This window comes from Acinonyx jubatus, chromosome X, assembly GCF_027475565.1.
Source record: "Acinonyx jubatus isolate Ajub_Pintada_27869175 chromosome X, VMU_Ajub_asm_v1.0, whole genome shotgun sequence".
NCBI classification, from domain to species: Eukaryota; Metazoa; Chordata; class Mammalia; order Carnivora; family Felidae; genus Acinonyx; species Acinonyx jubatus.
Window position 1 is genome coordinate 86,184,197 of NC_069389.1, and position 15,211 is coordinate 86,199,407.

At 35.2% G+C, this 15,211-nt stretch overlaps 1 protein-coding gene across 5 annotated transcripts in view; it reads left to right on the forward strand.

Annotated features, from left to right (window-relative positions):
- COL4A5 (collagen type IV alpha 5 chain) overlaps window positions 1-15,211 on the forward strand; it is a 244,877-nt gene that overhangs the window by 221,147 nt on the left and 8,519 nt on the right. For 4 of the 5 annotated variants that reach the window (XM_027054965.2, XM_053201532.1, XM_053201530.1 and 1 more), the window contains 5 exons: window positions 9,576-9,709; window positions 12,091-12,163; window positions 12,299-12,370; window positions 13,156-13,284; window positions 14,108-14,206. In XM_027054965.2, the coding sequence (XP_026910766.1) occupies window positions 9,576-9,709; window positions 12,091-12,163; window positions 12,299-12,370; window positions 13,156-13,284; window positions 14,108-14,206 (507 nt within the window). Of the gene's footprint in view, window positions 1-1,507; window positions 4,297-9,575; window positions 9,710-12,090; window positions 12,164-12,298; window positions 12,371-13,155; window positions 13,285-14,107; window positions 14,207-15,211 lie in introns of those variants that run through there. The other variant, XM_053201533.1, reaches the window with a different exon arrangement.

A 15,211-nucleotide genomic window follows, 5' to 3' on the forward strand; every position in this document is an offset into this window, starting at 1 on the left:
AAAACAAATCAACATGGAAGAAAAAAGAAAATTGTGGATTTATTAGTCTTTTTATTAAACATAAAGCTATACTGATAACCTGGCAGCAAAATGCCCTCTGCATTTTTAATGTGAGCTTCTCAGCATGTCATCACAGAAATCATTTTAGTGGTCACCCCATAGATGCTTGTGGTTCATACCAAAAGTGTTGCTATGGTTCTGTCATATGATCAGCCAATGTCACCAAGCACAATAAAAAAATTTTATCTTCTCTAGGAACTAGGCAATCAAATTTATCCTCAACATCACAGCATGATTAAATTGAATAGCCATCTCTTCATACCAACTTCATGTCTATACCTCATTTGTCTTATGTTAACTGCTCTAGTAGCCTCAATTTTGCATCCAAAGTTCACTTTTCATTTTGTGTATGTGCTGTGTCACTTCATTTTGCTAAGTTTGGAATGCTTGTACTCATCTGGGATTAATGTCGCTGAGCCCAATCACTGGTGATAGATTATTAACAGATTTTTGGGACTTGATACTCAATTTTTATATTTCAGGTAATTAAAAATTTGGCCTTCGTGATTTAAAATAATAAGAGAAATCTAAGGTTAAAGAAACAAAACAGTTGTCCTTTTATCCTTTGAAAGTCTGGCTCATTTTTTAATGTACTTAAAAATGAAAATTTCCATTTAAATTATGATAAACTCTGAAGTGATTGGAGTTAATTTTAATAAGATATGCTCTGAAAACATGAATCAAATGGGATCACATACTTTGTTCAGAAGGTCATTTTCAAAACCAGATTTGATCTGATCTGACTTGATTGTTTATACAAGGTGTTTAGAGTTTTACCTTGTTTTCACTATTTAAGAAAACCAGTGAAATTCTCCTCAGCCATATTAACTCTTACATGTAAAGAGTTGACACAAATATCTTGCTTGGTATGCATGCAATAATTATAAAATAAACCAAACTATTATCATTTTTTTTACATTTTAATCAGCACTCTGGTTATTTGTTCTTTACTAGTAATGAAGGTCACTGTTGGACATTACTGTCAACATAAAGACATTAGTCACAAAGGTGCTTAAAAAAATTACTGTTTCCAAAGAAACAATAACAAAAATAGTAGGAAGAAGAACACCTACCTGATGAGTAGTTTGTGACTTCTCATTTGTTCATAAACTACAAATTAAAATGGAGTTTTAAACCTAATTGATCATAGAATTGGTTGTTTTTGTCTGAACTCATTGGTAATGGTTATTATAAAAATGATTTTTTTGCCTTTCAAAATATGTCACATGTGCTGTTTTTATTTTAGTGCTGATGCTAACTGGTAATAATTTGGTTTGTATACAGATGCATGAATATGAACTTTCATAGTATTCTTTTATTGAATTAAAGTTTAACTTGAAAGAAGTTAGTGTGATGCTTTAGTTTCTTGATATTGCTAACAATTTTGATATTTTTCCTTTTCGTTAATGATGACATTGGGCCTTGGTGAACTTTGATCCCTATCCAGGTCCTACAGGTTAGCTCTTTAACTCCAAAGTAGTAACTGCATGAACTTTGAAACTTTTTTATATTTTTATATATATTTATATGTATGTGTGTATATATAGTTATACATATATACGTGTATGTATATATATGTATATGTGTGTATATATAATTCTCTCTTTCTCCCTCTCTATATATAGGTACAGATATATATGTGTACACACACACACACACACACACACACACATATATATATATATATATATACACATATAATACACATATATATCTGTACCTAATGCTTTCAAGTGTTTGGATGTATTTTAAGAGCATATATGCCAATTCAGTTCTTACATGTTGGTCTATCTCTGAAACTTGAAAGGAACTTGTAGACTCCAATGTTTCTGTCTACTGGAGTAACCCAAAATTACCTAGTTAGGAACATTAATTTAACATTTTAAAATTCAGATGTTTTTGTCATTTTTAGCCAAAAATTTAGAGTACCCAAAAGTGTATTGTATGATATTTTACTTTTACCTTCAGAGTAGAGTGTATTTCTTATTTTTGTTTTATATCTGTTAATGTAAATGAAATTGAGCCATCCTTCACAAAGGTATTCTTTTTTTTAAGTTTTAATTTAAATTCCCATTAGTTAACATACAGTGTAATATCAGCTTCAGATACAATTTAGTGATTCAACACTTACAAACAGCACACAGTGCTCATCACATCGAGTACATTCCTTAATCCCCATGACCTATTTCACCCATCCACCCCACCTCCCCTCTGGTAACCATCGAATTATTTTCTATAGTTAAGAGTCTGTTTCTTGGTTTACCTCTCTCTCTTTTTTTTTTCTCTTTGCTTGTCTGTTTTGTTTCTTAAATTTCACGTAAGAGTGAAATCATATGGTATTTGTCTTTCTTTTACTGACTTATTTTTCTTAGCATTATACTCTCTAGCTCTGTCCACATCATTGCAAATGGCAAGATTTCATTCTTTTTGATTGCTGAGTAATATTCCATTACACACACACACACACACACACACACACAAACACACACACATATGCACCACATCTTTATCCACTCATCAGTTGATAGACATTTGGGCTGTTTCCATAATCTAGCTGTTATAGATAATGCTGCTATAAACATCAGGGTGCATGGATCCTTTGAATTAGTATTTTTATATTTTTTAGGTAAATACTTAGTAGTTCAATTGCTGGATCATAGGGTAGTTCTATTTTTTCTTTTTGAGGAACCTCCATACTGTTTTCCAGAGTGGATGCACCAATTTGCATTCCCACCAATGATGCAGGAGGATTCCCCTTTCTCCACATCCTTGAAAAGGCATTCTTTTTTAAGATCCTGCAAATTCGTGTTATCAGATCCTGCAAATTCGCAGTTCTTGACTTGCCACAACTCTTGTAATTTTTCAAATCATCTCATCTTCACATTTTGGCTTGTCACAAAGTTCTAAATTCTACTGCTATGAAAATGGACTAATAGGTATGGAGTAAAAAAAATTTCCTTACAACCAGCACAGAATAGAAGCCTCTTAATCTTATTTTAACCATACATATAAAAACAGTACACACCAAAGAACAGTTAATTGCCAGAAGTTGTCCAATGGAAAATTGCTGATTCATAGTGAAAGATGTTACCCTAATAGGGGTAAAAAGAACCACAAATATCTGAATGTGTTTGTTATTTCAAGATAAATAGGCCTTTTCAAATTTCTAACGAGGAACTACAAGGGAGAAAGTGTATTCCTGAGTTCTGACTACTGGCAATGGCTAGAAATTTAAAATTCATGATTTTTCAAGTTTCTTTTTAGAAAGCCATCTATCTCTATCTGAACTGATTCCCCAGTAACTTACTCCTACTTGCTACTCAATTCCTTCCGCAGACCCATAAATTCATACAGCCAGAGTATCTGATGTAGAAGAGACCTAAGTTTTACACTTTTCAAAGAGATATTATTCACCAGGCACTTGTTAAAGATAGCAATACAAGTTTTACTTAAGACAGTTGCAGTAGGGCACCGACAGTTGCATTAGGGGAGACAGACTGAGCTCGATTCTGCATACAACAAAGAAAAATGGGGATTTATGGTCAACCAGCAGAGTGAGGGAGTAAGTGAATGAAAAATTACTAGAAAGAAATATCAAGGGAAGGTAGATTCTTGCTAAACTTGCCTTATAGAATCCTTACTAAAGTCAGGCCAAAGACTTAGACATCAAGGTTGGGGGATGGGGGGCTTGATCAGATATCAACAGTGGGGTGACTCTCCCTAAACTGACATAGCAGGGTTCTTGCTAAAACTAGACTCAGCATACCAAGAACAGGGCCCAAGGATTGAGGCCAGGTTGAGAAGAAGGCTCAGAGGAGCCTGTCTAAAGTTTAGTCAAAGAGAGAATCTTTGTCACATTTGAGAAAACAGAGGCCCAAAGATGTCAAGAAGCTTGCTCAAGGTCATATGGTTAATCGCTGGCATAGCTGGGAATCTGACTTAGAGCTTCCCAGTGCTCTTTCTGTTAAGTGTCTGCTTTACTAGTAACACACATCATCCTTCTACAAAGGCAGTTATATGGCTCAATGCTTATGATCTGACTTTTTATTCTAGTTATAATAGGTGATGAAGCAAAATGGACGCCAGGGTGGCTCAGTCGGTTTAGTGTCTGACTCTTGATTTCGGCTCAGGTCATGATCTCATGGTTCATGGGGTTGAGCCCCACATCAGACTCTATGCTGATGGTGCAGAACCTGCTTGGGATTCTCTCTCTCTCTGCTTCTCTCTCTCTCTCTCTCAAAATAAATAAATAAACTTCAAAAAATATAAGCGATGAAGCAAAGTTGCTTCTGCCATCATAGGAGACTCTTAGTTATAGGAAACTGGAGCTTGCCTCCACTCTCTTGTTTTTGTTACCTCATAAATTCCATCAATCCCTATTAACTGCTTCGTGTGTTTTTCCAAAATGGATGTCATCAAAAAGATTAAGACAAGTGCATACGATTTAACTATCACCATGATAAAGAGAAAAATTAAAGCATACTTGGAAGTAATTTTGAATACCCCCCTGTCTGACTTGCATAGACGTCTGCTGCCTTGATCACTTCCAGATTTTAGTGTTGGCTAGAAGAAGATTGCTTTCTTCTGAGGCACCAGAATATATTCAAAGAAGAAAAAGGGAAGTAGCCACATTACTTTAAAAGCAATTTGACATCTTATTTACCAGATGTACTGTAAATTACATAGTTATTGGAACCTAGTGTCTACAGTGTTCTCTTCTTTGCAATAGTGGAAGACTACAACCTTAAATGGAAACTGGATTTAAAATTTACTAATCAGGGGCGCCTGGGTGGCACAGTCGGTTAAGCGTCCGACTTCAGCCAGGTCACGATCTCGCGGTCCGGGAGTTCGAGCCCCGCGTCAGGCTCTGGGCTGATGGCTCAGAGCCTGGAGCCTGTTTCCGATTCTGTGTCTCCCTCTCTCTCTGCCCCTCCCCCGTTCATGCTCTGTCTCCCTCTGTCCCAAAAATAAATAAACGTTGAAAAAAAAATTTTTAAAAAAAATAAATAAAATTTACTAATCAATTCATCAGCTTATCTTTAGTTATTACCACTTATGTCCAAGACTTTAAAGTTTCTATTTTATTTTTTCAGTTACTTTGTTAGGTCATTTGAGAAATAATGCTTTGAGAGCTCCATGTGCAAAATTGACTTGGCATATAACTCATTAAAATTTTACCTCTTAGAAATTAAGATCTTAGAAGTTTTGCTATGATACAATCTGAAGTTTTCCTTGTTACCTACTCAGACCAAAATATATATTTCAGTGACATTTTTCTAAGCATTCTTGTATTGGTCCTACTATAGCATGCAGCATGCACATAGATAAAATGTCTTTACTCAAACTCTGAATTATCTTAGGTAGGAATTCTATTTAACTAATTGTGTGGCCAGACTCTTCTCAAACTGTTGTCATAAATCAGTTTGCCTTCTGAATTCCAAATTGCCAAATGCTTTAAAAGTTTTATTACCTGGCAGTAATAATAATAATGTTTTATATTTATGTGACATGCCACCATTTACATCATATAATGTACTTTTATTATAAGCTCATTAAAGACAGAGTTTGGGTCTAGCTAACCTTTGTGTTCCCTGTAGCACCTTGTACATGGAGATATCAGGTCCATATTTTCAAAATTCAATTTGATCTTTAAAACAACTCTGTGAGGGAGGTTCGGGCAGATAACACTGTTCACATTATGTGGGTGAGAAAACAAGCTCAGAGAGATTGAATTGTCCACAATCCCACCGATATAAATAGTAGAACCAAGAATAGATCCTAGGTTTTCTAATTCCTAGGATTCAATTCTCTAGCACAATTTATCCTCTCTGCTAACCTCAGTGTTTATAAATCATAGCAAGACTTGTAAGGAAAGGAAATTGTGTTTACAGTTAATTAACATTAACCAAGAGTGGTCTTATTTGTAGGCTTTTTATCTTTTTATTTAATGATCCTTCTTTTAATAGTTAATAGACTGATTTAATATGTGCATTGAATAATAATAAAGTGAATTTGATATTTTCTGTGGTTTGGGGTAGGATATTGCATGTCAAAATATTTTAAAGTACCCTTTCACTGATGGCCTTCACATTTTTGGAAAATTTGGCTCTTTATAATTTAAAGTTCAGTGATGAACAAATATATATATTGGTTTTTCCCTGAATAACTTGTTACAAGTAATAATGCAGAAAAGAAAGCTTCTTGATGAATTATGAAAAAAATCAGAAGGTGGCTACATGGAATGATTTTCAAAGAAGGCAAATAGAAGTACAGTTGGTAATGGCTATTGTGTACCTGTATTTTAATTTCTCTATTTAGTCACCTATGATCTTTGTATTTTTGTCTAATGAGCCTTTTAAAGTTAACTGTACCTCTTTGAGGCAATCTGAACATATCAAGAAGTTTGCATCGTGAGTTTTTCCTAAGAGAAGCCAGAGGCCAAGATAAACTTAAACATTTATACAAAATTAACCCTTCGTGAAGGGAATGGAAGGCTATCAGCGAAATGGTACTGTCTTTCCAACTTTAATGTTTGAGATGCTAACTTTTGGAAAGCCATGGTAGTAGTGTTAACATGATATCTGTAGTAGAGTTTTCCATTTTTTGAGTTAATGAAAACTAGCAGCTTATTTCCTATAATAAGCTCTATTTGAAAATGTTTGTCTCTCTATACTTCTGTATGGTTCTGTTTGCCTACTGATTACACTGTAGGTGTGAGATATGCTGGCAAAGAGGATTATTGTTTAACTTGTGCTATAATGTGAACCACTTCTAACTCATAATCTTATTTTGTACTGTGTGATGTCTGATACTGCTAACATCGATCTTTGAGCTTTGGTGAACTCTGATCTTCCCAGGTTTTCAAGGTTAGACTCTTCACTGGTCAATTCTTTATTTTTTTTTTTTTTGAATGTTTTGCATGTGTGATAAGAGAAATGCAGTTTTTTGTTTTTGTTTTGTTTTGTTTTGTTTTTGCTATAACTCAGAAGTCATTGAAGGGGGCTGTTCTCAAATACTACCTGCTTTGGTATTTAACATATTGGTGAAGGTAATGTTAGTTGTTTATAATCAAGTTTGAAATGACATTAGGTCTTTGTGGCTTCAATTGTTTATAATAGGTAATTCTTACGTGAAGACATGTTGAATTTTAAATGGATATACACTTATTGTTATCTTTAAGACTGCATTAAGATTTTCAGTCAGGTATCTGGCCCATTTGTAATTTCTGCATATTGATATTATTTTCTTGAAGTTTGTTGCTTGACATTGCTCTGATTTGTGTTTATGTGGCTATTTTCAAAAATGGAAGAGCGTAGCTGTTGAGGACTTTAAAAATAAAATCTATATGTCCCTTATATCATTAGCAAATCATTAATTTAAATTTGAGGGACTCCAGAATGGCAGGTATGAATTAATAACATGTAAATTTCCCAATATCTTATTTTAATTGCAGAAAGAACAATGCCCATAACATGCCTACTTTTTTTTTTTCAAATATTCTGATAACTTTTCAGCCTGGGGAAAAGAATCATAAAAGATTCCCTTTTTTCCTGATCTTACTCTTACTTTGTCATTGTTGGGCTGATTAACAGTTTATTTTTTTCCTAATAAGATGATTTGCTACCTGATTTCTAGTCCAAATTATACATTATGGATGAAAGCAAATAATTTTGCTTAGGAAACCCTATCTAAGGGGTTTGAACTCAACAATTGCTTTTCTTTGTTTATTTTAGTGTAAAGTATTCCAGCCCTTTCTTTATGATCAGGAAAGGAATTTAATTTCTAAGTGTGTCTCTCTGGTTGCTGGATTTGGCTGACTATATAATTTAAACTGCTTAAAGATAAAACAATTGTGCTCTTGTGGACCTGCTTCCTCTTTCTCATGTGCCAGATAGAGTAGTGTTATCATATGAAATAACATAGAAATAGCTGAAATATTTAAAATGGGCTTATATTTCAAAGATAGGTTCTTTAAGTTTTACTAAGAATGAAGGTAATAATAGTGATAATAATTTTTAAAAGTCTCTTTCATAATTCTTACTATGTGCCAGGCACTGTGTTAAATAATGTATACATATTATCTTATTTAATCCTTGGTACAACCTGATAAAGTAGGTACTATTCTTATTTCCATTTTAAAAAGGAGGAAATTGAGGCCAAAGAGATTAATAAACTTGCTAAAGTCTAGCAGCTAATGATTATTGGAGCTGGGATTCCAACCTAGCATTCTAGCTCCAGAGCCCAGCGTTCTTAATCTGTATGCCATGCTGCCTTGTTAGAATGTAGTCATTGATTCTGGGTCTTAGGAGTATTGGAAGAGAACTAAAGTCTGAATTTTATCTCAGATCAAAAAGATGACCCTTTGTCCGTAGGTAAGCATGAATTCAGGTATTCTAAATTCATTTGCCTATGATATTTCCTTCCAAAGTAATCACTATATATTTTCATTTTTTATTGAAACCAATGAAACACTAAGATAACCAGAGGAGAAAATGTGTACGTGCTTTTGCCTGTTCATTACTTAGTGCTTCATAACTAATTTCTTAAGGCAGAACTAGATAGTCCTAGCTTCAATCACTGTGTAGCAAGTAACAGCTATTTCCCACCTAGTGACAAAAGATGTGGCCATTCACAAGATCCCCTTGGTTGCTTCATGGACCTAATATCTTTATTTAGAATGAAAAGTTAAAAATATTGTATAAGGAAAAGAGCTTAGCAAAAACCCTATTTTAAATAGCTTTATTTATTCACAAGACATATGCAAAATTTTTCTTCACAAATAATTTAAATGAATTTCTGACACTAAAATATTACCGTATATTAATAAGCATGGCACTAAAATGAAATCAAACAGTTTGCTCAAGTAACTATCTTAATTGCATAGTAATAAAAGCCAAATGAAACCACTTACAAATACTACTTACAAAATAACTACTTATATAGCAATTTGATATTAATCGCAATGAGACAAATTGCTTGAATCCCTGATTGTCCTAAGTACCAATTCTTAAAGTGTGGTCTGAAACCAGCAGCTTTAGTTACAGGGCACTTGTAAGAATGCAGATTCCTGGACCCCTCCCCAGCCTTCCTGAATCCAAAACTTTGGGGGTAAGCTCAAGAATATGTTTTAACAGAGTCTCCTGGGGATTCTGATATATGCTCCAATTTGAGAACAGTGTCCTATAGTGTTTGTTTACTTTCACTTAAGTTAAACACTTGGGGTTACAGAAGCAATCTTTATTATAATGTCCTGGGTCCTTTCTTTAACTGTGATCTTATTAGATTTAACATATAATAAAATGCAAACTAAAATGGTCTGCAAATCAGTGTTAATAACAAAAAGAACCCAGCCTAATTTATATTAGAAAGCGTTATCATAGGCCTATATATTTTAATGTAGTCTGGATTTTATTCTGCAAACTAATAGGATTTAGGTGACTGATAATTTAAAAGCCAGACTTTTATACTACTCTTATGCTATACTGAAATTTGGCCATTTGTTGTGCATTATCAAGGTCTACCAGGTCCAGAAGGTCCCCGGGGTCTCCCTGGAAATGGAGGTATTAAAGGAGAGAGAGGAAACCCAGGCCAACCTGGGCAACCTGGTTTGCCTGGTTTGAAAGGAGATCAAGGACCACCAGGACTCCAGGTAGGAAATGGGGGTAGATATTTGATGAGAAAGGGTGTGGGTGTGTGCATTCAAAATGAGAATTCTAAGCTGCATTATTTTTATTAGTATTTACTGGTCAAGGCTGTATATATGGCTCCCTGGTGAATTACAAAGAAAAAAAAGGCAAGTTTCCTATTTTTTCCAACTAAAGGAACTTTGTTACTGTATAGTTAAGGAGTTCCTCAGAAGATATTTTACCTGGAGTCATTGCTATGTATATTGTTTAGGTTTGAGAAACCTTCTTTTCAGTGAAAGCAAATTCGTAAAAGAAGACACACATATCAGAGCATTGAATGTGGATGAGACCTTTCACAGGGAAGTAATTAGAGTTGAGTGGGGATATTTTAGACTTTGAAATTAGAATTAGGTTCAAATTTCAGCTCCACTTCACACTTCTGCTTTGTGTCTTTGAGTAAGGCAGATAGACAGTTTAGGCTTCTGTCTTCACCTTAAAAAAGGAATAATAACATATCCCTACATCTGTACTCATGTACTTTTGCACATTGGTTTGAGTGACCCAGAAAGTCACATGCTTCTTTTTGAATCATTAACGTTTCTTGCATTCATTCAGGAGGATTGTTAGATTTGGCGACCAACACAGTCTGGGCTCAGTCTTTTAACTCACTGGTGGCTGCTTTATAGCAGAAAAAAGAAAAAGGATCTAAAAAAGTAGTCCTTAAAGCTTTCCAGCAACTAACCTCTTTTCCTCATGTCACCACTTTTCTTCTAGACACATGTTAGAATTAAATTTTAGTCTTCTCTTTATTCATTCTCTACTTACTCCCTCTTCACTCATTTCCCGTGTTCTTCCAGTTCACATGTCTCTATACTTGATTCAAGACTACTACTGCCTGATACCAAGATTTCATGAATCTAGTATTATCAAGTTCTGTTCATTTTCTTTTGTGTAAATTAGTTCTTATATTTGCATGTTTTTTTAATTCTTTTATTGGAAATAACGTTAAACTTACAGAAAAACTCCAAGAATGGTAAAAAAAAAAACCTTCATGTATCATTTATTCAGATGGACTGGTTGTTAATGTTTTACCCTGTATGTTGTGTGTGTGTATATATATAAACATTTGAGAATAAGTTGCAACTGTCATGCTTTTTTAGTACTAAATACCTGAGTGCATGCTGATTTTAATATATTCTATTTTTAAAAATAGAATGTTCCTTCTTTTGTCTGCTGTTTCTTCACTCTAGTTATGCATCCCAAGCTGGAATACTACATGAGTGATGTTGTGTCCTCCATCAGATATTTAGGCCCATAATAGCCATCTGCCCTTCATTGGTGATTTTAATTTTGATCATTCCAACAAATTGTTATCTGGTTTCTCCACTGTATGGTTACTATTCTTCTCCTTGTGACTAATAAGCAAAACTATAGGAATGCACATTAAGACCATGCAAATATATTGCTTATCATCAGAATTTACCCATATAGTTAAATCTATTTATGATTTTTGTCTCAACCAACCAATACTAGAATAGTGGCAAATTGATAATTTTTTAACTCTAGCACTACCTCTACATATACCAGTCAGCCCTGTAAGCAAGAGCCTCCCTTGTCTTCCATGTATTGTTTATTTATTATTAGTATGGACTCATAAAGTCTCTTTAATGATTTTTAAGTTTTTTAAACTGTAATTACCTATTTTCATGCTCAAATTATCCTGGATTTGGAAACTTCTTCAAGCTGGATCCTATGTCTTTCTAACATGCTCTGGTTTTTTTAAGCTGTTTCTTACATGTTGGACTAATATGTACCATGTTTGCCCCTCTTTTATTCCTAATAATAAGAGTTTCATTTTAACACACTTACTCTTCCTTTAGGTACATTCTAGACTTCCTCTTAACTCTTCTTCTTCCCATAGTTTTCCTGGCCCTCAAACCCAATTAAGTAACAGGCCCTGCTATATTTTTTGCTAAGTCTTGCAGACTATCATTTCTGCACTTGCACTTGTGATTCTAACTGAAGCACTTATCACCTCAGTGCTATACTAAAAAAAAAAAAACCTCTTTGTTAATGATAATAAAATAATAGCTGCCATTTCTTAAGTACACACTACATGCCAATCAGTTTTCTAAGTACTTAATATGAGCTATCTCATTTAATCCTCACAAAACCTCCATGAAGTTGATACTATTATTTTCTCTATGTTAGAGGTGAGAAAACTGAATCAAAGGGGTTAAATAATCAACTCAAGGTCACACGGACTAGTAAGAGGCAAAATTGGGATTTGGATCTTGGAAGTTTGACTCTAGACCCAGTGCTATAAATGAATATGAATACTATATAGCCTCACTCTCTCCCCCTCCAATTTTCTTTTCTAAAATCAACAATTTTGTTTATTCAGGGTAATCCTGGTCGGCCAGGTCTCAATGGAATGAAAGGAGATCCTGGTCTCCCGGGTGTTCCAGGATTTCCAGGTATTTGAAGGGATATTTTGAAGTTCCCTTTTTATTTTAAACTGCTTTGGGATAAGATACCCATTTTCTGATTTGACTGGGTAAATGCTAGGCCCCTGTCGCTTTTCTGTGCCATTGTATGTACCTTCTTTGCAGGCATGAAGGGACCCAGTGGAATACCTGGTTCAACTGGCCCTGAAGGGGATCCAGGACTTGTTGGCCCCCCAGGTAAGACTTACTCCAGGAGCTAGTTATACCTGATTTTTAAACACATTGAGGAATTTGAATGTTTGCATTCTGTCTTTCAACTAAAATTTTAGAGTCTCAATCCCCAACAACTGAGGGATTGTTCCCTTTATTTACTCATCTCTCAACCTCTCTATTTACTAATGTAAGATTGATACCAGATATTTTAAGTTTAAGATGGATACAGGGCTAACAATAATGCTTCACTAAGATTTTTATTGGCTTTTATACTAACCTTCCCGTATTCAGTTGAACAGATCACAAGAGCAAGTCATTTTTAGTTGGAAGTATTTTCAATATGAAAATAGTTCTTTTTTCTGGAGACTTATAGAGGTTTCCTGTAAATTGAAATAGGACAAGTGCTAAATTCCATCACTAGTTCAGTGGGACACTTCACAAGCACAATAAACAAGAAGCGCAAATGATGTTAGAATCAGAATGGACTTGTCTGGAAATAGAATTGTCTTCCCCTGACACAGATTTGTAATGGATTAGACTTTCTAGTAACCAAGTCATGCTTCAAAGCTTGAAAATAGGGACAGTAGGCCTAATTTTTCCATTGACCCTAAGGAAATTATTTATTTTTTCAGTCTTCTGGGTGAGATGATAGTTTTCCCAGACACATTTCTGTTGGACATGGCAGTATTTCAACACCTATAACTTGTGTTTTTCACACCAATTTTTATTCTGACCTTAGGACACTTTGGCATCCATTCCTACTGGCCTTTCTTTTTCCTACCTTCAAACTTGAATATTTTACCTCTTAGGTCCCCCTGGATTACCTGGTCCTTCAGGACAGAGTATTATAATCAAAGGAGATGTTGGTCCACCAGGGATCCCAGGCCAGCCTGGATTAAAAGGTCTACCAGGACTACCAGGACCTCAAGGCTTACCAGGTACCTTTGCAGATCATCTTTCTAAGCTTTATCTATTTGAGAATATTTCCCTAGTTCTCCTGTTACTTGCCAGAATTCATTTCTGAGGAGTCTCAACAGCTCGTAGAATAGCAGACTGCCACAGGTCCCATCTCCTGTTTTCTTGAAAATATTCATTTCTCATGCCCTAATCTTATCCTTTACCCCAAGTCTGACCGCTCCTAGCCAGTTCTTCTGGCTATTCTAATTTGAACGATTGGGTTAATGTTGTTACAAATTTTGTGAAGAAATGAAAATGCATTCAAGATCTGGTGCTTTCTCTGTTCCAACCACCAGAAGGATACAAAGCTAATTTGGTGGACTGTCACTTCCCCACTGTGAGACTTCATGATTTTTAAACTAAATCCTGTCTAGTTGGCCATTTGACTCTATGCTTGCAGCCAACTCTGATTATAAAACAAAGCTAGAAACTAACTTCAGTCTTTCTCACTTATTAAGTGATTGGTTGTCAATCTTTCCATAATCTAAATGAACCAGGCAGTAAAAACTCCCACCTGTGGTGGGACAGATAACAATGTCAGGCCTTGTACTCCTATTTTGTTCTGAGGCAAAGACACAATTACCATACTATGGGAATCTCTGCAGAGAAAAATTGATCATTTAAAACTAAAGCTAAATCCTTGTCTGTTTCGTTTGTCCCAGGCTTGAGCTATTCCTTCATGTATCTGGATTGAAGACAAGACCAGATTATGAATTTAGTGACACTGAAGGACCTTAAGTTTCCTGTATCTGTCTGGATATGGAATTACACCCATATTTGAAGACCTGTTTTCTTCCCCTATAGGTCCAATTGGCCCTCCAGGAGATCCTGGACGCAACGGACTCCCAGGCTTTGATGGTGCAGGAGGGCGCAAAGGAGACCCAGGTCTGCCAGGCCAGCCAGGTGAGACAAGTAGAATAATGCTGCCAATAGCATTCTCAAGTCTGAGACACTTGTACATGTATGGTGTCCAATTGGAGCTGTGAGAGTTTTCTCTTGAGAGAGTGTACCTACCTGCTGACTCTGTTGCTGGGGGAAAAGAGGATAGCACATACAAGGAGATTTTCCAGTATAAGAAAAGCATAGAAAGCTTGTGTGTGTGTGTGTGTGTGTGTGTGTGTGTGTGTGTGTGTGTGTTTAGAGCACTGGAAAACCCAGCTCTTCCTCAAAAGTTTTTCCAGGCACTCCCTGTACTTAACCTGTTCTGATCTTTTTCAGTGTATTGATTTAAATCCCATGACCATCTTGAAACTATTGTGAATCCTTCCATGTTTGAAAATATGACAATACAATTTAATTTCCCCCATAAAATTCAGTAAATGTAGTTGTAGAGTTTGTAAAGTTTAAACTGATCCCCATAGAGCTTTGAGAGTCATAGTGGTATACTGAGATGACAAATTAATATTCAGATTTTTTTCGTTCATTGATGAATAGGCGCTCCTGATAATGTTGACTCTGGTATCCACTAGATTTCCAATATGTTCTCCAGCTACTTCCTAGAATAATTTGAGTCACCTTGCAATAAAAAATCCAGGCAGAGGAACTGAATAGACACTTTTCCAAACTAGACATATAGATGGCCAACAGACACGTGAAAAGATGCTCAATATCACTAATCATCAGGGAAATGCAAATCAAAATGACAATGATATATCATCTTATACTCATCCCATCAAAAGACAGGAAATAACGGGTGTTGACAAGGACATGGAGAAAAAGGAACCCTCATGTACTGTTTGTGGGAATGTAAATTGGTGCAGCCATTGTGGAAAACAGTATAGAGGTTCCTCAAAAAATTAAAAATAGAATTACCACAATGATCCAGTAATTCTACTACTGGGTATTTACCCCAAAAAAACCCAAAAACACTAATTCAAAAAGATACACCCACCCCTCTGTTTATTGTAG